The sequence below is a fragment of the Podarcis liolepis genome (genome assembly GCF_965112155.1).
Source record: "Podarcis liolepis genome assembly, chromosome: 2".
Lineage (NCBI taxonomy): Eukaryota > Metazoa > Chordata > Lepidosauria > Squamata > Lacertidae > Podarcis > Podarcis liolepis.
In genome coordinates this window covers 121,507,321-121,532,981 of record NC_139555.1, presented here as the reverse complement: position 1 = coordinate 121,532,981, position 25,661 = coordinate 121,507,321, and the positions used below count along the sequence as shown (strand labels likewise).

At 45.1% G+C, this 25,661-nt stretch overlaps 2 protein-coding genes across 11 annotated transcripts in view; both read left to right on the top strand.

Moving 5' to 3' along the window:
- The first annotated feature begins 598 nt into the window (after window positions 1-598).
- On the top strand, window positions 599-8,465 carry LOC310701399 (uncharacterized protein). 3 transcript variants are annotated; one of them, XM_083492198.1, is made up of 6 exons: window positions 599-1,115; window positions 2,161-2,543; window positions 2,730-2,835; window positions 4,038-4,120; window positions 4,764-4,890; window positions 5,890-8,465. In XM_083492198.1, exons 2-6 carry the CDS (start codon window positions 2,205-2,207, stop codon window positions 7,089-7,091), a joined length of 1,857 nt encoding a protein of 618 aa, XP_083348324.1. In that variant the 5' UTR covers window positions 599-1,115; window positions 2,161-2,204; the 3' UTR covers window positions 7,092-8,465. The 3 variants fall into 3 exon arrangements, with proteins under 3 accessions (XP_083348324.1, XP_083348323.1, XP_083348325.1); XM_083492197.1 differs by having other exon boundaries at window positions 601-1,115; window positions 2,709-2,835; XM_083492199.1 differs by lacking the exons at window positions 599-1,115; window positions 2,730-2,835 and having other exon boundaries at window positions 2,303-2,543.
- Window positions 8,466-11,009: 2,544 nt separating this feature from the next.
- LOC310701140 (uncharacterized protein) overlaps window positions 11,010-25,661 on the top strand; it is a 61,924-nt gene continuing 47,272 nt past the window's right edge. Inside the window, exons 1-5 of one of the 8 annotated variants that reach the window (XM_083491477.1) lie at window positions 11,010-11,585; window positions 14,188-14,698; window positions 14,900-15,026; window positions 15,364-15,446; window positions 21,200-24,808. In XM_083491477.1, coding sequence (XP_083347603.1) covers window positions 14,282-14,698; window positions 14,900-15,026; window positions 15,364-15,446; window positions 21,200-23,239 — 2,667 coding nt within the window. In that variant the 5' untranslated portion in view covers window positions 11,010-11,585; window positions 14,188-14,281 and the 3' untranslated portion in view covers window positions 23,240-24,808. Of the gene's footprint in view, window positions 11,669-11,777; window positions 11,900-12,045; window positions 12,786-14,187; window positions 14,699-14,899; window positions 15,027-15,363; window positions 15,447-21,199; window positions 24,809-25,661 lie in introns of those variants that run through there. The other 7 variants (XM_083491480.1, XM_083491475.1, XM_083491476.1 and 4 more) reach the window with 7 other exon arrangements.

Sequence of the window (25,661 nt, the reverse complement as noted above, 5' to 3'; positions counted from 1 at the left end):
TCGTTCCGGAGGTCCGTTCTTAACCTGAAACTGTTCTTAACCTGAAGCACCACTTTAGCTAATGGGGCCTCCTGCTGCCGCCAGAGCTCGATTTCTGTTCTCATCCTGAAGCAAAGTTCTTAACCTGAAGCACTATTTCTGGGTTAGCAGAGTCTGTAACCTGAAGCGTATGTAACCTGAAGTGTATGTAACCCGAGGTACCACTGTAATAATATTTATATGCCACCCATCTGACTGGGTTACCCCAGCCGCTCTGGGCAGCTTCCCACAAATTAAAACACAGCACAAATTGTCTTTACTAGCCCAACACCAACACTTTATAGGTAAAGGTAAAGGTACCCCTGACCGTTGGGTCCAGTCGCAGACGACTCTGGGATTGTGGTGCTCATCTTGCTCTATAGGCCGAGGGAGCTGGTGTTTGTCCGCAGGCAGCTTCCGGGCCATGTGGTGAACCAGAGCAGCGCACAGAAAAGCCGTTTACCTTCCCACCGGAGCAGTACCTATTTATCTACTTGCACTTTGATGTGCTTTCAAAGTGCTAGGTGGGCAGTCTTTAACTAGCCCAACACCAATGCTTTATGCACACTTATTTATTTACAAGATGTTACAAGCAGCTTTCCCTCTCTGAGCCCGGACGGTTTCTTTGTTTACGAAGCCCTTGCTGCGCCAAAGTCTGCAAGGCAAGAGTTCTCTTGCAAGTCTCTTGCAATGGAGTCCTGTGACTCTTCCTCAAAGGCGTCAGTTCCAATGCTTCTCTCCAGAGTGCTCTACGCTCTCTTCCCTTGAATGCTGTAACTTGAGCCCCTTACCTACTCAGCCTGACTGTGCCAGTTCTGCCCAGCAACACTGCCAAGGCAATCACAAAGTGCCTTGCAGCTGCATCGTGGGGAATTAGCTCTTGAGTGGCTTTCCTTAACGTGCACGGGTTTCCTGCGTGTATGTTTTCTTCAGCTCCTCTTTTTATCTTCACAAGAGCCCCATGGGGTAGGCTACACTAATGTAGCGTATGTACATAACCAACAGTTTCTTGTCTGTGTCAGGGACTGGAGCGTCTTTCCTCTCCTCTGCAAAGCCAGGAGGCCCCTGATTCGTGGGGCTTGGAGGATTTGAAACAGGTGAGTTGATGCTTAGAAGTGAACTATCAACTGGACTTTGATTTCAAATAGGACACCCCACCACCGAAATAGAGAGAGAGAGAAAGAGAATTCATTCGTTACACAACCGCACAAGGTCACTTACAGACATGGAAACCCCTGAAGTGTGAAGGGGATCTTTTCACAATGGGCATTACTGAAAAATTGTGCCCTTTTAATCAAAGGCAGGAGAGAGAGGCTGATTCAAAGGAAGCAAACTGCTTTTATGAAGAGAATTGAAAACAGTACATTAAAAGTCAACAAACAGTTGCAGACATTTGGTTACAGGCTGAAAGTGGAGCCTGTAAACTCTAGCAGAGAACAGTCCTAGCCAGTGATACTTGAAATAAATTTAGGAGCGCAACTGGATAGAAATGTGGTGTGTTTTTCTCCACTGATGATACGGACAAAGAAAGGGAAAGAGAGAGAGGTGGACAAAACCGTGGTCCAGTTAGGAAAATATTGGGCCAGGGATATTGCAGTGAATAAGAGGAATAGAATATTCACATTGGAGAAGCATTGTACTAGATCTCAGATACAGGGAAGCAATACGATTTTGTTTCCAGTAAACAATTGGAATATTTCTAAATGAATGTTAATATTTACAAGTAAATATTAAAGTAATCAACTAAGATTCATTCAGCAGAATGGCAGCTTTAATTCAAAACTTTTGCTAGGTAAGAAATAAAGCCAGCAGGAAACAAGAAAACAACATTCATCCCAATAATATTAAAGTCCAACAGCAAGAGATGACTAAAACCATTAAACCTACAAGCACAACTCAAAGGAAGGTCAGAGTGTTTTCTTTCTAAAAGGGTGGTGAAATATATTCTGTTGGTGTTATGCTGAGAGTTGTGAAATGCCATGGGTTTTCTTTTGTAGTATACTGAAGCTTGTGCGGTGATAAATTTGTTAACCTTTAGGATACCAAAATCATTATTTTGTGCTATCTTACTTCATGTGTTCCTTCCTGGAGGAAGGAGGGTCCCTCAGCTCCTTAATCCAACCTTGTATCTCCGCTTTTCAGGAGTCTGTAGCCCAGTTGGAGGCATCCTTGGAACAGTAAGAAAGATGGAAGACCAAGACTCAGCCGGCCTGGATGGGGAGAAGACCCTCAGCTCAGATGTGCGGCGCCAGCAATTCAGAAAGTTCTGCTATCATGAGGCCGAGGGACCAAGAGAGGTTTGCAGCCAACTCCACCACCTTTGCCATGAGTGGCTGAAGCCAGAGCGATGCACAAAGACTCAGATCCTGGACCTGGTGATCCTGGAGCAATTCCTGACCGTCCTTCCCTCAGAGATGGAGAGCTGGGTTAGGGAATGTGGAGCGGAGACCAGTTCCCAGGCGGTGGCCCTGGCCGAAGGTTTCCTCCTGAGTTGGGCAGAGAACAAGAAGCAGGCAGAGCAGCAGGTGAGAGAGGGTTTCATCCTGGTGCTTCCAAAGGGCCCAGAATGTGAATCAATCACTTCCTGGAAATCATCAGCAGAGGAATGTCCCAAACTCCTCTTGACATTTTGCCCTTTTCTCTGATTTTCTGCCCATTCACTGTCTTCAATATCTTCATTGTTGTTTCAGGTAAAGGGTCTCTTTGCAAAGGTGGCAGCTAATTTCACTGAGAGAGAAAGTTCTTCCCTGGATGTGAAAGAGTGCTTCCTGCTAAGGAGAAACGTTCTGGAGAGCAGTGGAGGTGCTGCATTACTCAGTAAGAATGAACCTGAACTTCCTGAAATGTATGGGATCTTCTTACATTCTCCCGAAACTTTCAGGGGAAGATGCTTCCCCCCATCATTTTCCAAAGATTAAAAACGAGTGGGTTTCAGTGTTTGAGGCCTCAAGCCATGAGAACAAATTAATAATAATAATAATAATAATAATAATAATAATAATAATATTTTAATTGTATCTTTCCCATCTGCTTGGGTTTCCCCAGCCGCTCTGGGCGGCTTGCAAGATATAAAACACAGCCAAACATCAAACATTAAAAAACAAGATATCCTATCCCAGCAACAAACCAACCAATAAATCAATAAAACCAATAATAATCATAATAACAACAATAAACAGTTTACAGTTATACCCAAATTAAAGTAACTGCCAACCTCAACTAAACATTTAACGAACCCAACAAAAATGAAACGGAGGAACCAAAATTAGAACTGTTTAAAACATACAAAAACATTTTAGCCAATTGCCCCAACCCAAGAGTTGTTCCAGCAATGTCCCTCCAGCCTCCCAGAAGCCTGTTAGCTGTTCAGGGTGAGTAATAATAATAATAAGAATAAGAATAATAATAAGAAGAAGAATTATAATAATAACAAGAATGATAATAATAATAATAATAATAATAATAATAATAATAATAATAATAATTTTTATTTATACCCAGCCCTCCCCAGCCAAGGCCGGGCTCAGGGCGGCTAACAAGCAATAATAAAAATAAGTTAAATGAATACAACTTAAAAACAATATTAAAATACAGCATTAAAATATTGAAACATTAAAATATTAAAATGCAGCCTCATCACAGGAGAATGGAAAAAGAAAAAAGAAAAGGGGGGGGGGAATCAAATTGGCTCCAAGCCAAAGGCCAGGCGGAACAACTCTGTCTTACAGGCCCTGCGGAAAGAAATCAGATCCTGCAGGGCCCTGGTCTCATGAGGCAGAGCGTTCCACCAGGGTGAGTGTGGGTCCCGTCCCCTAGGCCAGGTGGAATTGGGCCTTGCATTTTCATATATAATGTTAAAATAACCAATGTTACTGTTAATTAGATAATGTCAAGGTAGATAATAAAATATGTACAGTGGAGGAGACATTTTGTAAAGTCAGTGTGTCCTACCCTGATACATGTCACTTAGCCCCTGAGACAAGCGCGTGCTACATCCTTCCACCATCTTTGTCTCTCAGGTGAAGAAATACTGGTGGCAAGACCTGCTCGGCCGTCTCCTGTTCGCAACAGACAGGAAGCAGTTGCTGTGGCACCAGATCAGGTAGGGGGAAGGGTCATTGTGGGGAGCGACGTTAGGGGGCAGCCTGGGTTCCTCTGTCTTCTGCTCACCTCTGTAGGCCAATGTAACCTTCTCTCTTTGAGTTTGTCAAACTGCCCGCTAGGGAGGCTGTGGCTGCCACTCAAGAAGGTTTAAGTTCTGCAGGATAATACTCAAGTCATCTTACTTTGAGGCGTAGTCTGGATTTTGCTGGTAAATAACATAAAGATAAGGAACGCGGGTGGCGCTGTGGGTTAAACCACAGAGCCTGGGACTTGCCGATCAGAAGGTTGGCGGTTCGAATCCCCACGACGGGGTGAGCTCCCGTTGCTCGGTCCCTGCTCCTGCCAACCTATCAGCTTGAAAGCACACCAGTGCAAGTAGATAAATAGGTACCGCTCCGACGGGAAGGTAAACGGTGTTTCCGTCTGCTGCTCTGGTTCGCCAGAAGCAGCTTAGTTATGCTGGCCACATGACCCGGAAAAACTGTCTGCGGACAGATGTCGGCTCCCTCGGCAAATTAAGCGAGATGAGCGCCGCAACCCCAGAGTCGGTCATGACTGGATCTAATGGTCAGGGGTCCCTTTACCTTTACTTTTAACATAAAGATTACCTACAACAAGACAACTATTTCCTTTTCTCTCAGGGTCCCGTGTTGTTTGAGGAGGTTGCTGTGGATTTCACGGAGGAGGAGTGGGCTCTGCTGGATGCTGACCAAAGGACACTGCATAAAATAGTCATGGAGGAGAATTGTAGGAATGCTTTCTCTCTTGGTAAGGTTCCTTGTTTTCAGAGTTGATGACAATAGCATTTAGAGCCTAATATAATGGGCCTGTTTGCACATTTCCTCTGTTTTAGCACCTCCGTTCCCTTTTTTCTAGTCTAGAAGGTTTTCTCTATTTTTGACTGTTTAATTTCCATTTAACAAAAAACCACAAGGAGGCAAAATGGTAAAATGGCAACAAAATGTATATAACAGTAAGCTGTAAGAAACATCAAGAGTTGCAATGAGTTCAAATAGCGATAGAAGCCATTGCAGAAGGAAGACACCTGCCGTAGCTTACCTAACCTACCTAACACCACCTAACCTAGTTTTGTCTGCTGTGGCGCAGAATCTCTCCAGTGTGTGAAGCTCAGATCACTGACGGGCTTCTTCCAAGATCCTTTAACTGTAGAATTCAATGATTGAACTACAGTCGTACACAATCCATTCCAGAAGTCCATTCGTCTTCTGAAACATTCGGAAAGCAAAGCACGTCTTCTGATTGGTTGCAGGAAGCTCCTACAGCCAATCAGAAGCCCCCTCAGATGTTCAGGTTCCAAAAGAATGTTCGAAAACCAGAACACTTCCTGTTTTTGATCGTTTGGGAGCTTGAACGTTCGACTCCCAGGGTGTTCGGGAGCCAAGGTACGACTGTAATGAGCTTCTGCCAAAAGTGAATACACGTGATTATTCCATGGTTTGCCCATTCCATAACCCTGTGAGTTAGCCTAGTCTGAGAGAGAGTGGCTGCCTGAGATCCCACAGGGAGCTTCATGTCTGAGCTGACAATTTTGTTCCGGTCTCCATGGATACAATAGAATAGAGTATAGAACCCTGGCTGGCAGTTACGGTGTTAAAAGTGGCAGATAAATGGATGATAAGACCTGCTTTGCAGCTAAGATCTTTCCATTCCTCCATTATCACAAGCTTTATGTGTCACTGCCAGTTAGTTTTGGAACTCCATTTGTACCTCAGGTTCTGAACAGTTTTCCTCTCTTCTTTGTGGCAGGACATGAATGGAAAACCAAAAATGAGGGAAAACCACATGGGGTGTTTGCAGAATGGGACACATGTATACAGAGAGAAGCTCAGAGAAGGAAACCTGAAGGGGAAGGAAGGGGGAGGAATAAGTCCCCTTCTTCTCATGGCAGTGTGAGCCATCAAATCCCAGTCCAAGAAAATACGCAAAAGAGAAAAGAAGCAAGTACGCGCTTTGTATATTGGAGAAGTTTCCCTTCTAAATCAAGACTGAAAACTCATTACAAAATCCACACAGATGAAAAACAATTTAAATGCCTGGAATGTGGAAAGAGATTTTCACGAAAGACACATCTCTCTATTCACCAAAGAGTTCACACAGGGCAGAAACTGTTCAAATGCTTGCAGATTGGAAAGAGATTCCGTCAGAAGACTGCTCGTCAAAGAACTCACACAGGGGAGAAAGCCTATAAATGCTTAGTGTGCGGAAAGAGCTTTCACCAAAATTATGTCCTTTTTACTCATCAAAGGATCCATACAGGGGAGAAACCTTTTAAGTGCTTAGCCTGTGGAAAGAGCTTCTGTCAGAAGATACACCTCACTACTCATCAAAGAACCCACACTGGAGAGAAACCATATAACTGCTTGGAGTGTGGAAAGAGCTTCACTCGGAAGACGAATCTCACATCACATCAAAGAATTCACACAGGGGAGAAGCCATATAAATGCTTGGAGTGTGGAACAAGCTTTCGTAACACTTCTACCCTTGTTAATCATCACAGGATCCATACAGGGGAGAAAGCGTTTAAATGCTTGGAGTGTGGAAAGAGCTTCCGTCAGAAGAAAAATCTTTCTGCTCATCAAAGACTTTACACCGGGCAGAAAGCATATAAATGCTCAGAGTGTGGAAAGAGTTTTCATCGAAATTCTGCCCTTGTTACCCATCAGAAGATCCATGTAGGGGAGAAATTGTTCAGATGTTTGGAGTGTGGAAGCAGCTTCTTAAGGAAGACACATCTCACTACTCATCAGAGAATTCACACTGGGGAGAAACCGCATACATGCTTGGAGTGTGGAAAGAGCTTTTCACAGAAGATCCATCTCACCACTCACCAAATAATTCACACTGGGGAGAAACCGTATAAATGCTTGCAGTGTGGGAGGAGCTTCACTCGCAAGTCAAATCTCACTTCCCATCAAATAATTCACACACGGGAGAAGCCTTTTAAATGATTGGAGTTTGGAAAGTGTAGAAGCAGTCTGAATATGGAATGTGAGTCTGAGACAGCTGAACTCTGCTTTCAGATTAGAGCTGAACTGGCAAGGAATGGGGGATGGGGCATGGCTTGAGTAGAGTCCTGAGGGCAGAAGTGGTCCTACTTCAGGTGTCAGAAGCCCCCCCCCCCAGCTGGAACACCCAAGGCTGCCCCACTTGCCCTGCTGCTTCTGCCAGCAGTGTAAAGCACCGTCACTTGTGGCGTTGATTTTGAGCTCTCACCCCAAAATGGCACAATCATATCTGTAATCAGCACCAGTGGCAGTGATGCTTCTCTGCCAACATCAGAAGAAGAAATAATAATAATAATAATAATAATAATAATAATAATAATAATAATAATAATAATAATATATTATTTATACCCCACCCATCTGGCTGGGTTTTCCCAACCACTCTGGGCGACTCCCAACAGAATATTAAAAACATGATAAAACATCAAACATTAAAAACATGCGGGCGCCACCACCAAGAAGGCCCTCTTCCTGGTAGTATATCCTGTTTCTTAGGAAATGCTGTTTTCATGTGTTTCCCCCCCAAATCTGCTTCCTCTGAGCATACTCCTAGAAGGATTTTAACTAGTCCGGAGAGGAAGAAGCTGAACAGAATTAGAATCCAGTCCCTACCCGCTCCCTGGTACCACTCCCAGAAAGCCTGCTTTAAGAAACGTACATTGGCTTCCTCTTTTAAAAGTGTGACAACACTGGTAAAAAGGATTGTGTGATTTCCTCTGGGTTGCCAGGTCAAATGGAATTAGGACCCACTTTAAGTCCTCTCCTGTCTGGCTCTGCCATATCACACGGGTATATCTGAATTATGTGACATAGTCAAGTGAACCAGAGATGCTCTACGTCCACATCAAAACTCGCCCATCCTGGTGGGTCTTAGGTTAGGGCTGCACCCTGAGCTACTAATTCTCGGCCTAGCCTACCTCTCAGGGCTGTTGTAAAAATTAAAAAGGTGCAGGGAATACAGTGTACACAACCTTGACCTCCTGGGAGAAAAGCAAAATAGAACGATACAAAAACTCTAAATGTGCACTTTCAGGCACAGAGAAAACATTTAGTCCAGCCTGATAAATAAAAGAACTATCCTTGTGTTAAAGTTCAGTCATGGGGCAGGATTGTGTGTGCCCTTTTGTAATATGCATATTTCCTTGATAGCTGTTTGGTTAATTGATTTTATTTCTCACCAATATTGTTTTCCATCTATAAATTGTTCTCTGGTATGTCACTCATACATTCCTTATATTTCAGCTGTTGCTGAGCTTGCATATTTTCACCAGTTTTGAGCTTTGATATAAATAAATCTGTCCAATTTCTTTTATTGTTGTCCAGACTCTGCTTCTCTTTCCTTGCTGTTTTTTTTCTTTGAAAAAAAGATTTTATGCAGAAACAAGGCAAATGTAAAAAGCACTAATAGTCAAACTACAAAAATAGAGACTGCAGAGCTTTCCAGCGTTCCGCAGGTGTCTCTGGTGTCTGAACACGAACATGAAATTTATTACGGTCAGAGACCAGCTTGAGAAACGCAAATGGAACTACAGTCCCAGCAGCAAAACAAACATTTAAAACAATATACAACAACGGATTTTAAGTTTAAAAGCGTGATAGACATATAAACACATAAAAACTTTAAAATACACTACCTTAGAGAAAAGACCCAAAGTCACCCGTGGATCCGGGTTTGGGAATTTTCTTAACTCTGGTGTCTGTATTGTCAGTGGGTCTTGTGTCCATCTTAGAAATCTATGCCACCAGATGGCAAAAATCGCCTTCACGGTTACAACTTGTGACCAAACCATCTTCTGCCACTCACTCGTTTAGGCTGCCCGCTTTCTTGGATTTCCAGTTTTCTGGAATGACCAAGTCAGGCATACTCTTTTTTTACTTCAACGCTTCTCTTCCAAGACCTGTGTGTGTGTGTTGTTTGTGTGTGTAGCTCCCCCTAAATCAAGTAAATAAATAAAAATGCTAACTAGAAGTAGAAATTGTGGAAAGATTTTGAGAGTTTTTTTCTGAGCACTTGGGGGTCAAAAGAAAATAATTTAAAACAACTGATGGCCACCTGTCAGGGATGCTTTAATTGAGATTCCAGCATTGCAGGGGGTTGGAGTAGATGACCCTCGGGGTCCCTTACAACTCCACAATTCTATGAACTGTGGTTGAGATGTTTCTTTCTGAATCTGCTAGACCTAGGAAGATTAACAGGTGGGCTTCCTGCTCTCACCCCCAACATACGTAAATCCTGGCTACGCCCACGTTAGTTTGCACCATTTATAAATGGTGGTTTCAAAGATCACGTGTTGAAGCAATGATTCTTCAACATCAACTTTGTGGGACTGATCATGATGTGTAGATGCCTGATTATCATCTTCCAAAGCAACTACTGTATTCTGAACTTAAAAATTGAAAGCGTAATGCTGGTGGTCAACGAGAGGTTTAAAGACTGTCTCAAGGCAAATCTTTTTAAAATGTAGTTATAAACACTGACAACTGGGAAACACTAGCCTGCGAGCTTCTTCCAGTACACTGATAGTAGTTCGCCTGTCCTCCCAAGTGATGTGTAAGGTTTTTCAGAGACACCGTTGATGGAATCTTTCGAGAAGTTGGAGATGGTGTTTGTAAGTGATCCATGGTTCACAAGCATACAGTAAGGTTGGTAGTACAATGGCTTTGTAAACAAGCATTTTGGTTTCCCTGCAAATGTCCCGGTCCTCAAACACTCTGCACTTCATTCGGGAGAAAACCGCACATTTATGTAAACACATTTATGAAACACATTTATGTGACAGGTGTTAACGGAAAAATCCGAGGGCTCCCTTGGACAAAAACAAAGACACCAACCAGGATAACTTGGAGCAAAACAGCAGCCTGTAGGCTTGGCCTTTATTGATCTGTTGCAACAGGGTGCTCCCCTCACTTGCAGGAGAGAGGAAGGACCCACAAAAATGGTGTGCAAGACCTTATAAAGGCTTTTGAAATTGCCACCCTGTAGATCAAGACCACCCCCAGAAACATACATTACAGAAAGGAGGGGTTGAGGGAGGAGTTGTGGTGGTAACCTGAGTGTCCTGTCACCTGGCTGGTTCCCCCTTTCCCCCTCCCCATGAGTACTTTCCAGGTGACAGAGGGGAGTTTGCAGTTTCCTGCCCCCAGAGGGAAGAGCTGGTTATTGTCCTTTGTTCCACTCCATGCTGAATCCACTCCCATATGGAAGATCTTTGTGATCTTGATGGTCTTCTGTCTAGGACCATCAGGGTTGGCATAGCAACTGGGCAGGGCTCCTGTGGGTGTGCTGGTATGCTCAAGGGATTATGGCTGGCCTGTATCAAACCTTCCCCATTTTGTAGTCCTTCCTTCATGGAGTAAAATAAAAGTGGAACAGTGCCAATCCGATGTATGGTTGATTTTCTATGAATTTATAACAGAAGGGTAGTGTATGTAGTGTGTGAAAATAAAAAAATTCCTTCCAGTAGCACCTTAAAGACCAACTAAGTTAGTTCTTGGTATGAGCTTTCGTGTGCATGCACACTTCTTCAGATGTGAGTGTGAGTGAGTGTGACGTTTGTACAAACTGAATGATTTTTTTTGGGGGGGGGGGGTGTTCCTGCGACACAGGCAAACCTGTTTAGGGAAGTTGCAGATAGGTAGCCGTGTTGGTCTGCCATAGTCAAAATAAAAAAATTCCTTCCAGTAGCACCTTAAAGACCAACTAAGTTAGTTCTTGGTATGAGCTTTCGTGTGCATGCACACTTCTTCAGATACACACTACTGTATCTGAAGAAGTGTGCATGCACACGAAAGCTCATACCAAGAACTAACTTAGTTGGTCTTTAAGGTGCTACTGGAAGGAATTTTTTTATTCTGTTTAGGGAAGTTTTTTATGTCTGATGTTCTGTTGTGCTGTTGGGAGCTGCCCAGAGTGGCTGGGGAAACCTGGCCAGATGGGCAGGGTATAAGCAATAAAGTAGTAGTAGTAGTAGTAGTAGGATCTGAGACGGACTAATATCTGAGATCTCCAGGTATAGGGCAGTATATAAATTCAATAAATAATATTGACAGACTGACTCTTGCGGCGGACAGCAGCATAAGCCAACATACCTGCTGCTCTTAAGTGAAAAAATCTGGAGGGGGGGAAACTGCCTCTGGCACATGACATCCCAGGATCGCATTCTGCAGCATGAAGCCTTTGCATGGTGTTTTGGACGCACCAGTCTCACAGAGAGGAGGCTCCCTGCCTAATACCAATTCCTCGGAGGAGGATGCCGGGCAGGGAGATTCCTAGAGAGGACGCGAGGAGGAGGAAGAAGGCGGGGTTCGGGTGTCTCCAGAGCAACTTGCGAAGCCTCGCAGCCGCTTCCTGCCCCGCCTTCTCGAGTGGGGGGTGGGGGGCTCTGGCAAGGGCTGCCCCGGGTGTTTTCCTCCTGGTCGGGTCGGGAGAGCTTTGGGGTGATTCCTGGGAAAGTGAGGAAGGGAGAGATCCGGTCAGCAACTGGAAGAAAGGAGGGTTGGGCGTGCTTCACATTGGGAAGGTGGAAAGTCTCATCTACTGGGCTCTTGCCTGTCCTCTGGCGCATTTCTGCACATTTCTGGGGTATAAATAATATTTTTATTTATTTTTTTTTTTATTATTATTATTATTATTATTATTATTATTATTATTATTATTATTATTATTATTATTATTACTGAGCCCTGTCCAGAGGAAAGAGATTCACAGGATCGTAGAATTGGAAGGGACCCCGAGGATCGTCTGATCCAAGGTAGGAATATGCAGCTGTCCCAAAGGGAGATGGAACATGCAACCTTGGCATTACGTCTTAGCACCATGCTCTAACCGACGGAGCTATCATCCAGGCTGACTTCTTAGAGAGTCGGTGCGAAACTTTGACTGGGATGAGGTGGGAGAAGAAAGCAGGAGGGGGGAAATATATCTCCGCTCAGAGGAGTGGAACCTCCATGTGTTGAGAATGAATAGCAGATAGCAAGCACTGCAGAGAAATGTTCTGTCTTTGCATGAAACAAATATATAACAACAACAACAACAACAAGTAATTTTATTGTTTATATCCCAACCATCTGGCTGGGTTTCCCCAACCACTCTGGGCAGCTTACAGTATATATAAAAACATAATAAAAACATCAAGCGTTAAAAACTTCCCCACACAGGACTGCCCCCAGATGTCTTCTAAAAGTTGTATAATTCAAGAAATGTACATTTATTGCACAAGTGAGTTTGAAAGTTAATCAGTTGCCATTTCATTAGTTCAGTGGCTGCTTTTCTTTTTTAAATATTTTTTTAAAAAGATTTCATAATTTACAAAAAATACATGTATTGTCTCTTTTTTCAAGTTGCGTTTTCTACAGATCAGTTTCATTTGCTGTGAGGCATTCGTGTTGTGTACAATGTTAGGGTAGGAAGAAAGGGGGGAAAGAGGGGGAGGGGCATGGTGAGTGGGGTCGGTGGTCGGGTGTTAATGCTTCAGTTCTTGTGTGGGGTTTTGTGTTGTGGCTGCTTTTCTTTAAACTAAGCTTCATGACAGTTGACAGTTGACCAAGGTTGCCAGTTTGATCCCTGTACAGGACAGCTGCATATTCCTGCATTGCAGAGAGTTGGACAAGATAATCCTCAGGGTCCACTCCAACTCTGTAATTCTATGATTGTATAAAGCTGTATCACCTCCAGCGCCAGGGACTGGATGCCTCTAGATACCGGTTGCTTTCGTACTCATGTGCTTCTTGCAGGCTTCCCATTGGAGAGAGCCAGTGTGGTGTAGTGGTTAAGAGCGGTAGACTCGTAATCTGGTGAACCGGGTTCGCGTCTCCGCTCCTCCACCTGCAGCTGCTGGGTGACCTTGGGCCAGTCACACTTCTTTGAAGTCTCTCAGCCCCATTCACCTCACAGAGTGTTTGTTGTGGGGGAGGAAGGGAAAGGAGATTGTTAGCCGCTTTGAGACTCCTTAAAGGGAGTGAAAGGCAGGATATCAAATCCAAACTCCTCCTCCTCCTCTTCTTCTTCAGATATTAGGTGACCATCTGTCATGTATGATCAAGCTGAACACACACAGGTGTGTGTGAGAGAGGTTGCGAGGGTGGAGTGGGGGTGGGGGAGAATGAGAAAGAAATTCAGAGGGACAGACAAGCGCTCCAAGTCCCTTTATCACTCTCAAGGACTGCCAGGGCTCAAGGCTACAGAAAGTCCAATGGATGTACAGTAAATACAGCCCACACAAGTTTGCTAAGACAATTTCGCAACTTCCACAGTTTTGGAAGCACAAGATGGTCACAAAGTCCAGTCATTTTGGATGTGGCTCTGGTGCAAGGGAGGGCTTTGTAGCACGTTCAGCGATTTTTTATTGCCTCATTCATTCCACCCCCCTCCCAGGATTTGTCAGATGAAAATTGCTCCTTTCCCCACATATGGTGGGACTGCCCATAGGTGTATAAATTCTGGACAGCAGTTTGGCAAGAAGTGACCCAAAACCGAAAATATCCTGTTACATATCCCCATAGGAGCCAGTGTGGTGTAGTGGTTAAGAGCGGTAGTCTCGTAATCTGGGGAACTGGGTTCGCGTCTCCGCTCCTCCACATGCAGCTGCTGGGTGACCTTGGGCCAGTCACACTTCTTTGAAGTCTCTCAGCCCCACTCACCTCACAGTGTGTTTGTTGTGGGGGAGGAAGGGAAAGGAGATTGTTAGCCGCTTTGAGACTCCTTCGGGTAGTGACAAAGCGGGATATCAAATCCAAACTCTTCATCTTCACTGTGAGAACAAGAGGCTGCACAAAATGGATCTTTGTCTTGACCCAGCAGCCAGGCTCTTCTTAGTTGTAGAGGACAGACCACTGGGAGGGATCTTCTGAGTCTCAACCAGAGCAAATACTTCAAGGAAACTCGCCAACAAGTCTCATTTTTCTCTGGGTCTTAGCATTTAACTGCCTTTACTTCTGGGGGATGTCCTGGTTGATATTCAGACTCATCTACATTTCCAGGGGAAATCTTCCTCTCCAGAAAGGTATAATTCACTCACCAAACCATTTGTTCATTTTGCAGGACTTGGTAGAGCCTCCATTTTGGACAGCCTCTAACAGAACAGGGAGAGGCCTTTTGGGCCCAGTCAGAGACTTCCTTAGAGTAGAGATCAAGGATGGAAAAGGAAGATTCAGCTGCCCACCAAGCAGGAAGAAGTCCTTGTACAAACCAGGCTGGCAGCCCCAGGGAATTCTGGGAAAGAACAGTGCAGAAGGTCCTGGGGAAGGAGGACACGCTCGGCTCAGATGTGCAGCGCCAGCGTTTCAGACAGTTCTGCCACCAAGAGGCCAAAGGGCCCCGAGAGGCTTGCAGCCGACTCCACCATCTCTGCTGTCAGTGGCTGAAACCAGAGCGACACACAAAGAATCAGATCCTGGACCTGGTGATTCTGGAGCAGTTCCTGGCCATCCTCCCAGAAGAAATTGAGAGCTGGGTAAGGGAATGTGGAGCAGAGACCTGTTGCCAGGCAGTGGCCCTGGCCGAAGGTTTCCTCCTGAGCCAGGCCAACGACAAGAAGCAGGCAGAGCAGCAGGTAAAATATAGTTTTGTCCTGGTACTTCCAAGGGGCTCAGAATCTGAGGGACAGTGGGCTAACGCTCTCTGTAACTGTCAGACCTTTTCTGGGATTCATCCACGTAGGAATGTCCCAACTACCAAGACCTTTTATTTCTAGTGTCCCTTTACTAATCCTTCTCCCCGTTTTCTGTCTTTGATCCCTTCATTGTTATTTCAGGTAAAGGGTCCATTTGCAGAAGTGTCTGAAGATTTCTCTGCACCGGAGAAGGTTCTGTCAGAGACCAAATGCAATCTCTTGCAAAGGGATAATGTTCAGGAGATAGACAGACATGCCACCTCACTGGGTAAAGACTAACTTCATCTCCTTCTATTGATTATGCTATAAATTCCTAATTAAAGCAGTAAGATAAGCGATGCCCGTTTTGGACACGTGCGAAGCTTGGTGTATGGGTACCCCCAACAAAATTTAAAATTTGGCTGTATAATTTGGAACTAATGTGATATGGTTAATGTGATGTGATTGGCCTGTTAATAATTTTTTAAAAAAGAAAAAGATTATGTTATAAATTCTTGGGATGTGTTTTTGTTCCTTGGAAACTTAGTTCAAAAGTGAATTGCCATCCAATACTTGAGAACTTAAACCAGTGTTACTGGCTTCGCACTTACGATTGTCTTTCACAGGTGATGAAATGAGGCTGGCAAGACCACCTCGGGCTTCTCCTTTTTGCGATGGTCAAGAAGCAGCTGCTGTGGAACCAGATCAGGTAGGTGGATCGATCAGTGCTGAAAGAGGCTTGGAACCACCTGGGGACCTTATTCTTCTGCTCACCCCTAAACAGATCATAGAATCATAGAATCACAGAGTTGGAAGAGACCACAAGGGCCATCGAGTCCAACCCCCTGCCAAGCAGGAAACACCATCAGAGCACTCCTGACATATGGTTGTCAAACCTCTGCTTAAAGACCTCCAAAGAAGGAGACTCCACCACACTCCTTGGCAGCAAATTCCACTGTCAAACAGCTCTTACTGTCAGGAAGTTCTTCCTAATGTTTAGGTGGAATCTTCTTTCTTGTAGTTTGGATCCATTGCTCCGTGTCCGCTTCTCTGGAGCAGCAGAAAACAACCTTTCTCCCTCCTCTATGTGACATCCTTTTATATATTTGAACATGGCTATCATATCACCCCTTAACCTCCTCTTCTCCAGGCTAAACATGCCCAGCTCCCTTAGCCGTTCCTCATAAGGCATCGTTTCCAGGCCTTTGACCATTTTGGTTGCCCTCCTCTGGACACATTCCAGTTTGTCAGTGTCCTTCTTGAACTGTGGTGCCCAGAACTGGACACAGTACTCCAGGTGAGGTCTGACCAGAGCAGAATACAGTGGCACTATTACTTCCCTTGATCTAGATGCTATACTCCTATTGATGCAGCCCAGAATTGCATTGGCTTTTTTAGCTGCCGCGTCACACTGTTGGCTCATGTCAAGTTTGTGGTCAACCAAGACTCCTAGATCCTTTTCACATGTACTGCTCTCAAGCCAGGTGTCACCCATCTTGTATTTGTGCCTCTCATTTTTTTTGCCCAAGTGCAATACTTTACATTTCTCCCTGTTAAAATTCATCTTGTTTGATTTCTCTCCTCCTCTTTTCTTCTTTCAAAGCAGCCTGCCTAGGAGGCTGTGAATACCATTAAAGAATGTTTAAGTTCCTCAGGATAATAATCATCTTTCTTTGGAGAATGTTATGGGTTTTGGTAGTCCATTAAGGGAACAAAAGAGAAGGCAAGTTGCACAGCAGTACTGGCCCTGGTATGGGGGCAAGAAGTGAAGGACGCTGAGTGGGGTATTTGTAAACAATGACAGAGGTTTGAGTAAAGCAGGGATGGAGTACTACTGTGAGGAAAATTGTGGTTTTTAACAGTAGTAGAGGTCTGAGTACAGAACTGTGGGATATTTGAAGGAGCCAGTGTGGTGTAGTGGTTAAGAGTGGTAGACTCATAATCTGGTGAACCGGGTTCGCGTCTCCGCTCCTCCACATGCAGCTGTTGGGTGACCTTGGGCCAGTCACACTTCTCTGAAGTCTCTCAGCCCCACTCACCTCACAGAGTGTTTGTTGTGGGAAAGGAAGGGAAAGGAGAATGTTAGCCGCTTTGAGACTCCATAGGGTAGTGATAAAGCGGGATATCAAATCCAAACTCCTCTTCTTCTTCTCCACATCCTTTATCTCTTCTCTCTCACATGAGGCAGCTGAAGACTGGGAGAGGGAGACGTCTGAGTACAGCAAGAAGGAAGAGACACTGAAAGAGGCGGGGGAAACAATGACAGAAGTTTGAGTAAAGCTGGGGGTGGAGGGACAGAGAGGAGAATGATGGTTTTAAACAACAGAGCTTTCAGTAAAGTGGAAGCAGAGGACACACAGGAAAATGGCAGTTTTAAACAGCAGAGTGAGCAGAAAGTAGCACTGAGGGTGGGGGGAGTGGCACTTTAAAGAATAATTCAAATACAGCAAGAAGGGAGTTGGGAACAGATTTGTTGTGTTAGCTTTTTTGGTGTCAGCGTCTGTGTTGTCCCCTGTGTTGTGTTTCTCCTTGTTAAAACTGGTTTGGGTTTTTTAAAGGACCAACTGCTCTTTGTCTTTCCATCAGTGCTTTACTCAAACCTCTGCCTGTTTACCCCCCCTTTTATTTGTCTATCTGTCCCTCGACACCCACTTTACTCAAACTTCTGCTGTTGTTTGAGTACGGTGAGAAGGGGGAGACCCTGAATGAAAAAAGCTGGCTGTTTTAAACTTCTCCCTTTTCCATTCTACAGCTGCCTCACGTGAAAGAAATAAATGATGTGAAGCCCTCAAATATTCCATAGTACCTTCAAACAATGTATTTCACTCCCGGCATCATGCATTCCATGGGATGTGGGTGGCGCTGTGGGTTAAACCACAGAGCCTAGGGCTTGCCGATCAAAATGTCGGCGGTTCGAATCCCCATGACGGGGTGAGCTCCCGTTCTTCAGTCCCAGCTTCTGCCAACCTAGCAGTTTGAAAGCACGAAGTGCAAGTAGATAAATAGGTACCACTCCGGTGGGAAGGTAAACAACGTTTCCGTGCGCTGCTCTGGTTCGCCAGAAGCGGCTTAGTCCTGCTGGCCACATGACCCGGAAGCTGTACGCCGGCTCCCTCGGCCTGTAAAGCGAGATGAGTGCCGCAACCCCAGAGTCGGCCACGACTGGACCTAATGGTCAGGGGTCCCTTTACCTTTACCATGCATTCCAGATTCAGTGTAGCTATTCAGAAGAATGTATTTGTTTATTTTAAAAAAACAACCCACCCATGTATGTTCAACATCTGTCAACTGAACTAAATTTTTCTATCTGAACAAGCTAACTGACTGGCTTGCTCTTAAGATTCTATCCATCTTAAAGTTGCAGTAACACATTTTAGCATAGGGGTGTGCGCAAAGGGGGCCTCACAATAGAAGAAGGGATAAGGCATGGACATGGGAGTGTGTAAGAGAGAGTTGAGAAACATAGGAAGGAGGGTGGAGGAGGGGAAAGTGAAGTTGAAGACAGGGGTGCAAAGGGAGTTGCAATAAATGAGGGAGTGGAAAGGGAATTGGTGGTGAAATAAAGGGCATGAAAGGATCTGAAGAACAGGAAGGGATGGTGGCTTCATAACTGGGCAGAAGCTGGAAAGGGTGCTTAACAGTTGCAACATGTGGGAGGAGGAAGATACAGGAGATTACCATGAGAGTGTTTTTTGTCTTCTTCTTTTGTGAATAAGAACAGTGAGTCTGTAAGTGACTGTGGAGACCAATTCTGGATCCACAAGTCCTTCCACAGTGGGGACATAGGTTTCTGGGCGGGAGTTGATCACAGTGAGGGTTTGCCAAGCGTGCCTTCCTCTTAGCATTTCCCCCCTTTTGTTCTGAGTTTGAATGTCTTCAAAGTCCATGACACCTTTGGTAAAGGCTGTTCTCCAACTGGAACTCTCACAGGCCAATGTTTCCCAGTTGTTGTCATTTATACTGCATTTCTTAAGATTTGCCTTGAGAGAGTCTTTAAACCTCTTTTGTTGACCACCAGCATTGCGCTTTCCATTTTTAAGTTCGGAATAGAGTAGTTGCTTTGGAAGACGATCATCAGGTGCTTTTTGTGCAACAGTAGTTGGACACTATAGCTAGCTTAATAGTTGCTTGGGGTTAGAAGGAGAAGCTCTAGGGAGTTAATGGGGCGAATGGGAAGGGAATTCATGAGTGGAATGAGCATAGACACTGCTCCTAGCTATAATAATAATAATAATAATAATAATAATAATAATTTTTATTTATACCCTGCCCTCTCCAGCCAAGGCTGGGCTCAGGGTGGCTAACAACCAATAATAAAAACAAATTGAATGAATACAACTTAAAAACAAGATTAAAATACAACATTAAAATATTGAAAAATTAAAATATTAAAATGCGGCCTCATCACAGGAGGAGAAGGAAAAAGAAAGAGGGAATCAAATTGGCTCCAAGCCAAAGGCCAGGTGGAACAACTCTGTCTTACAGGCCCTGCGGAAAGAAATCAGATCCTGCAGGGCCCTGGTCTCATGAGACAGAGCGTTCCACCAGGCCGGAGCCAGTGTTGAAAGGCCCTGGCTCTGGTTGAAGCTAATCTAACTTCTTTAGGGCCCAGGACCACTAGGGTGTTGCTATTTATGGACCTTAAGGTCCTCTGTGGGGCATACCGGGAGAGGCGGTCCCGTAGGTACGAGGGTCCTAGGCCAGGGGTCTGCAACCTTTAAGACAAAAAGAGCCACTTGGACCCGTTTCCGAAGGGGGGGAAAAAACTGGGAGCCGCAAAACAAGCCAAATGTAAATAACCACACATTCTTCCCCTTCCCCCGTTCTCTCACTTTTCCCTGAGTCTATTTCAGATAGCAAAGAGGGGTATGGTACCTCTCATATCCATTTTTTGCAAAGCACCATGTGCATAGAGGGCATTATACAAATTAATACATAGAAAAGTGTCTGTCCCTCCCTGCAGTTCAACTCCCTCTCTTTTTACTAACAGCACATATCCATTCCTTCTGCTGGTGCAACTTTCTCATCATTTCTACATAGCAGCATTTATAAACCAGTGCCAGAGAAACTGGGTGAAAGGAAGGTGAGAGGGAAGAGATATGAATATTTATATGTGTATATGTATACATACATACACCTGCACAATTACAGGTTTGAAGCCAACTTAAAATAAGCAAAGGAATCTGTAGTGCTTTCCATGGGATCCGGGGACATGCCAGCTAATACTCTTCCCTTCTTCATTTGCTTGTCTCTGCAGCAAATCTTGAGGGGGAAGGGAGAAGGGCAGGAATTGCATAGGCACAAGAGAACGGGGGAAATCCCGCATGCAGGATTTTGGTGCCTAACAGCCCCCCTCCCTCTGCAATTGCTCTCGTGCTCCCCCGCCTCTCCTGCTGGCTACCTCTGGACCCCCTCCTCGTCACTGACGTTATTCACCCCTTCCTCCCTGACAGGGAGGGCGGGCCCATTTTGTGGTTCACCTCAGGTGCTCTCCCTCAACTCGGCAGCCACTCAGAAGCAAGGCACGGAAAAGGATCCCGAAGCACCACCGCCACCCCCCCCTCTCTCTCTCTCACACACACACACACACACACACACCGCCCCGCCATCTCGAGCGCGCGCTCTCTCTCCCCCTCGCCTCAGGTGCCTCGCGCGCGGGGCTGAGGAGAGCGTGGCCTGGGTGGGCGGGGGAAGCTATGAGCCGTGAAGCCGCCTGGCAGAACTTGCCTCCGGCGGCAGAAGCAGCAGCAGCAGCAGCAGCCCTTCTCTGGCCGCCGCCGCCGCCTCCTCCTCCATCCCAGCAGCCGCCGCCTCTCGAGCTCCGCTGCCGCCGCTGCCTTGCTTTGCCCGGCTCGGCTGCCCAGCTCCATCCCCCTCCTCTTTCTGGCGCTTCTGCTTTTCTGCTCAGGGTCCCCGAGGATCTGCGGAGCCGCGACAAAAGTGTAAAAGAGCCGCATGCGGCTCCGGAGCCGCAGGTTGCCGACCTCTGTCCTAGGCCATGAAGGGCTTTAAAGGTCAAAACCAGGACCTTAAATCTGACCCTGTACTCCACCGGGAGCCAGTGCAGTTTGAAAAGCACTGGGTGAATATGCTCCAATGGCAAAGACCCCGTGAGGAGCCTCGCTGCAGCATTCTGCACCCGTTGGAGTTTCTGGGACAGCTTCAAGGGCAGCCCCACGTAGAGCAAATTACAGTAGTCAAGCCTGGAGGTGACCATCGCATGGATCACTATGGCCAGGTCAGGGCGGGAAAGGTAAGGGACCAACTGCTTGATGCAGCGAAGGTGGAAAAATGTCACCTTGGCTGTTGCTGTAACATGCGCCTCCATGTTTGGGCGTCAAGGATTACACCCAAACTCTTAACGGAAGGTAATAGCACTAATTGGGCCCCCGCAAGAGAAGGGCGTTGGTTCCTCATCCCCATAGTTATCTATAAAGTAGCAACTATTTTCCTTTCTTTCAGGGTCTAGGGTTGTTTGAGGAATTTTCTGTGTATTTTACCGAGGAGGAGTGGGATCTGCTGAATCCTGACCAGAAAGCTCTGTATAAAGAAGTCATGGAGGAGAACTGTTACAGAACCCATTACAAAATCCACACAGGAAAGAAACCATACAAATGTTTAGAGTGTGGAAAGAGCTTTTGTCAAAGTTCGGACTTCATTATCCATAAAAGGATCCATGTAGGGGTGAAACCATTTAAATGCTTGGGATGTGGAAAGGGCTTCTGTCAGAAGACACTTCTCGCTACCCATCAAAGAGTTCACACGCAGGAGAAACCGCATAAATGCTTGGATTGTGGAAAGGACTTTCGTTACAGTTCTGCCCTCATTACTCATCAAAGAATCCACACAGGCAAAAAACCGTATAAATGCTTGGAATGCGGAAAGAGCTTCTGTCAGAAAATAAGTCTCATTTCTCATCAAAGAATTCACACAAGGGAAAAACCACATAAATGCTTGAAATGTGGAAAGAGCTTTCGTCACAGTTCGGCCCTAGCTACCCATCAAAGGATCCATACAGGGGAGAAACCATATAAATGCTTGGAATGTGGAAAGACCTTTCGACATAGCTCTGCCCTAACTACCCATCAAAGGACACACACAGGGAAGAAACCATATAAATGCTTGGAATGTGGAAAGGACTTTTGTCAGAAGATAAATCTCACTAGTCATCAAAGAATTCACACAGGAGAAAAGCCATTTAAATGTTTGGAGTGTGGAAAGAGCTTTGGTCAGAGGGCTTACCTTACTTTCCATCAGAGAATCCACAAGGGGGAGAAACCACATAAATGCTTGGAGTGTGGAAAAAGCTTCATGCAGAAGAGAAGGCTCACTTCCCATCAGAGAATACATACGGGGGAGAAACCGCATAAATGCCCAGAATGTGGAAAGAGCTTCTGTCAGAAAGCAGATCTCACGATTCACCAAAGAATTCACACGGGGGAGAAACTACACAAATGCCTGGAGTGTGGAAAGAGCTTCTTACGAAAGACACATCTCACTACTCATCAGAGAATTCACACTGGGGAGAAACCGCACACATGCTTGGAGTGTGGAAAGGGCTTCAGTCAGAAGGCGCATCTCACTACTCACCGAAGAAGTCACACGGGGGAGAAGCCACACAAATGCTTGGAGTGTGGTAAGTGCTTCACAGAGAAAAGAGCTCTTACTTCTCATCAAAAAATCCACACAGGGGAAAAGCCACATAAAACCTTCAAGCATGGAAAGGTCTTTCCTCACAGTTGCGACCTTATTACTAGGCCTACCCAAGGCAAAATGGCTGGCAGTAGCAACAGCTGCAGCAACACAGTCCAGACTGATTTGCCCCCAGTCGTATTAGTCCATCTTCCTCCTAGTTCTGCTTGTGTTGGACAACATCAGCCACCTATCCCGATTCCTAACGTTCCTGAATCTTCTGGTCGCGGGGACAAGCCTTCTCCTACTGCCGGGATGTTGTTTGAGGAGGCAGGAGGCCCTGGCAGCAGCAGTCTTGCAGAGTCATCCACTTTAGTGAGCGAAGGGAGACAGCTTAGCCCACTGGTGGACATCAGTTTATCTGAGGAGGTGTCTGTATTAGATGCCCTCAGCTTGATTGAAGGTGAAGATCTCTTCCACTCCTCTTCCCTAGGCAGAGGTGCTTCTGTCTGGAACCCTGTGGAGCAGGAGCAGCAAGAACACACCCCACCAGTGCCACGAGGGGGTACCGCCTACGGTTCCCCCACTGCTCCTGGGGTGGCTGTGACCCCCCAGACCGAAAGCAGCCAGCCCGATTCACCGCAGAAGCGGCAGAGCATCGTGTGGGACCACTTTGAGGTGGGAGTGGATCCCAGCACCGCCGTCTGCAGCCACTGCAGGCGGGTCATGAGCAGGGGCAGAGACGCAGCACATTATAGTACCAGCAGCCTGCGCTTGCACCTACAGAGGCAGCACCCGTCCATCGTGCTAGGAGCACAGGAAGCCAAGTCCCAGCCGTCGGGGAGCAAGGGCAAATGGGTGGCAACCTAGTGCCAGGAGTAAGGGCAAAGTCCTCTGCCAAATCTCTGTCTCCCCTCAAGCCAAGAAGCTTAGGCCGGCAACGGTGGGGAGGAGGTGGAACAAGGGAGGTGGACCATGAGGTGGAAGTTTTGAATACCAGACCTGATCGCAAAATGCATAGAAGACGCTTGTGATGAAATGGATTGGCATCAGAGCTAAAACCATATGCATGTAACCAAGTGTTTGGTAAGAGCGATTTAAAGTAGTTCATAGGTAACAATAAATAATAAACATGGAATTAATAAACCTAATAAAACAATTTAGCCAATATTGATTCTATATTTGCACTGCGTGGGTGTTGTTTCTTAAAATTATTTGCTACGTTAAATTATTCTTATCAGATAATTGGTTATGTGTATATGATTTTAGGTGTTATCCCAAACTGTTGTTTCAAAACAACCTGATGGCTCTTGTGGTCTTATTTTATGCACTATTGTGTCACACTACCTTAAGAGGGAGAATGGTGCCCTCCCAGTGGTAGGCATGCAGGGAGAAAGTGTGTTCCCTTGTAGACAGGGTTGCCTTTCTCATATAAGCCCACGGGACTGCTTCGGTCTTCAGAATGGGCGCTGTTCCCAGTGCCACATAATCCTCAGTTGTGAAAAATCAATATTTCAGTGCAGCAGCATCTACACATTGGAACTCCCTGCCTATTGAGACCAGACAGATGCCTTTGCTGTACTCTGTTTTGCTCCTGCTTAAAACAATTTTATTTAGGCAAGCCTATCTAGACACGTAGATGTTGATGTCTTTGAATCCTTTTCACTCTTAATTTCAGTGATCTGTAAATGTTTTCCGTTGTTTTGAACTGTTTTCATTGATATTTCTTGAAACCCACCAAGAGGTTTTACTACAGTTATACGGTTTTTGTTAAATAAAATAAAAACCATGCCACATGGCTGGAGACAAAAGTGATGTGAGTTTTGTATTCCAGCCACAAAACAAGCCAGAGAATTCTACTCCCACTTGCGTCCATCTTGGCATACAAGGGGCACCAACACAATTTAGTGACCTATTCCAGCCAGGCAAAAGCACTTGAGGGATATGTGTCTGGGAATGTTGTGGATAGTAGGAGAGGATATATTGATTATATATTATTCTTCCACACTCACGCTAGTGGGTTACATATAGCAGAGCTCCTTCCCCATTTTACACAGCAAGAAGCTAGTTTGCAGATTCATATGAATCTCTAAGCTATCCAATCTGGCATGCCCAGATTGAAGTATATTCCTGGTAAGACCCCTTTGATTCCCGCCTAAAAGAATAAAGACACAAGAGTCTTCCTTATAAGTAATGAATAGTTTACTTACATTCAGTTCACAGTATGCTCTCTGAAGACATGCTTTAGCTTGTAGTTACAAAAGACGATGTGGATTTATCCCATATGGGGATTTATCCCATGTGCTTCTAGCCGAGATCCCATTTTAATTTTTGGGCTGTGTGTCCGAGACAGTCAATCTCTTGGGCTTGAAGCTTTGGGGGGCTTTGGTTCCTAAATACAATGGTAATAAATAATAATAATAAACAACTTGAATCAGATCCTGTTTTTGTAGCATGCGTGCACAATGACAGATATAATTATATATTTATATATGTATGTGTATATAATTTTATTGTTTAATATTCTTGCTTATTCCCAGGTGGGGTGCCTACTTCCCCATTTTCATTTTCCAGTTTTTCCTACACATCTTTGTTCCTCCGCATCCGTCCCATAGGATATGACATTCATCTCTCAGGTCTTTCCAGAAGCTGCAAAACACAGAAACGTTCCTTATGGTTGCTATGCTGCAGATTGATTTCCGGAGGAGAGTTAAATTTACAAATACAGAGTTTATTTCAGTGTTTTTCAACCTTTTTTGGGCAAAGGCACACTTGTTTCATGAAAAAAATCACGAGGCACACCACCATTAGAAAATGTTTAAAAATTTAACTGTGCCTATATTGACTATATATAAAGTAATTCTCTTGAATAGGAATCAAATGAACACAAAGAAAGTATTTTATAATTACTTTATTATGAAATAGTAAGTAAACAGAAATATGAAAAATTATAAAATACTTTATTCAGTGCGCAACCTGGGCCTGTTTGGCTGAACACAAAGCTGATATTCTGGCTGGAATTGAAGAAAGACACACACGTAGCTCTTCGTCAACAGCTCTCAGTCTCTCTCTGTATTTAGTTTTTATAGCAATCATGCTTGAAAAGCTCATCTCACACAGATATGTAGTGGAAAATGGGAGCAATGTCAAAATAGCTTTGTTTGCCAGAAGGGGGAACTCCTTGGCAGTATCCAACCAAAAACTGTCCAAAGGTAGATCAGCAAATCTTAGCTTGAAACCACGATTTTGTCTCAGTTCAGTTAGTTCCTCCTGCTGAGCTATAAGGGTCCCT

What these genes read in the sequence shown, in the direction of transcription:
- LOC310701399 (XM_083492197.1), top strand. Translation starts at nt 2,205, where the DNA reads ATGGAAGACCAAGACTCAGCCGGCCTGGATGGGGAGAAGACCCTCAGC. An exon ending in TGGAGGTGCTGCATTACTCA is followed by an intron (nt 2,836 to 4,037) that starts GTAAGAATGAAC and finishes TTTGTCTCTCAG; the next exon opens with GTGAAGAAATACTGGTGGCA. An exon ending in TAGGAATGCTTTCTCTCTTG is followed by an intron (nt 4,891 to 5,889) that starts GTAAGGTTCCTT and finishes TCTTTGTGGCAG; the next exon opens with GACATGAATGGAAAACCAAA.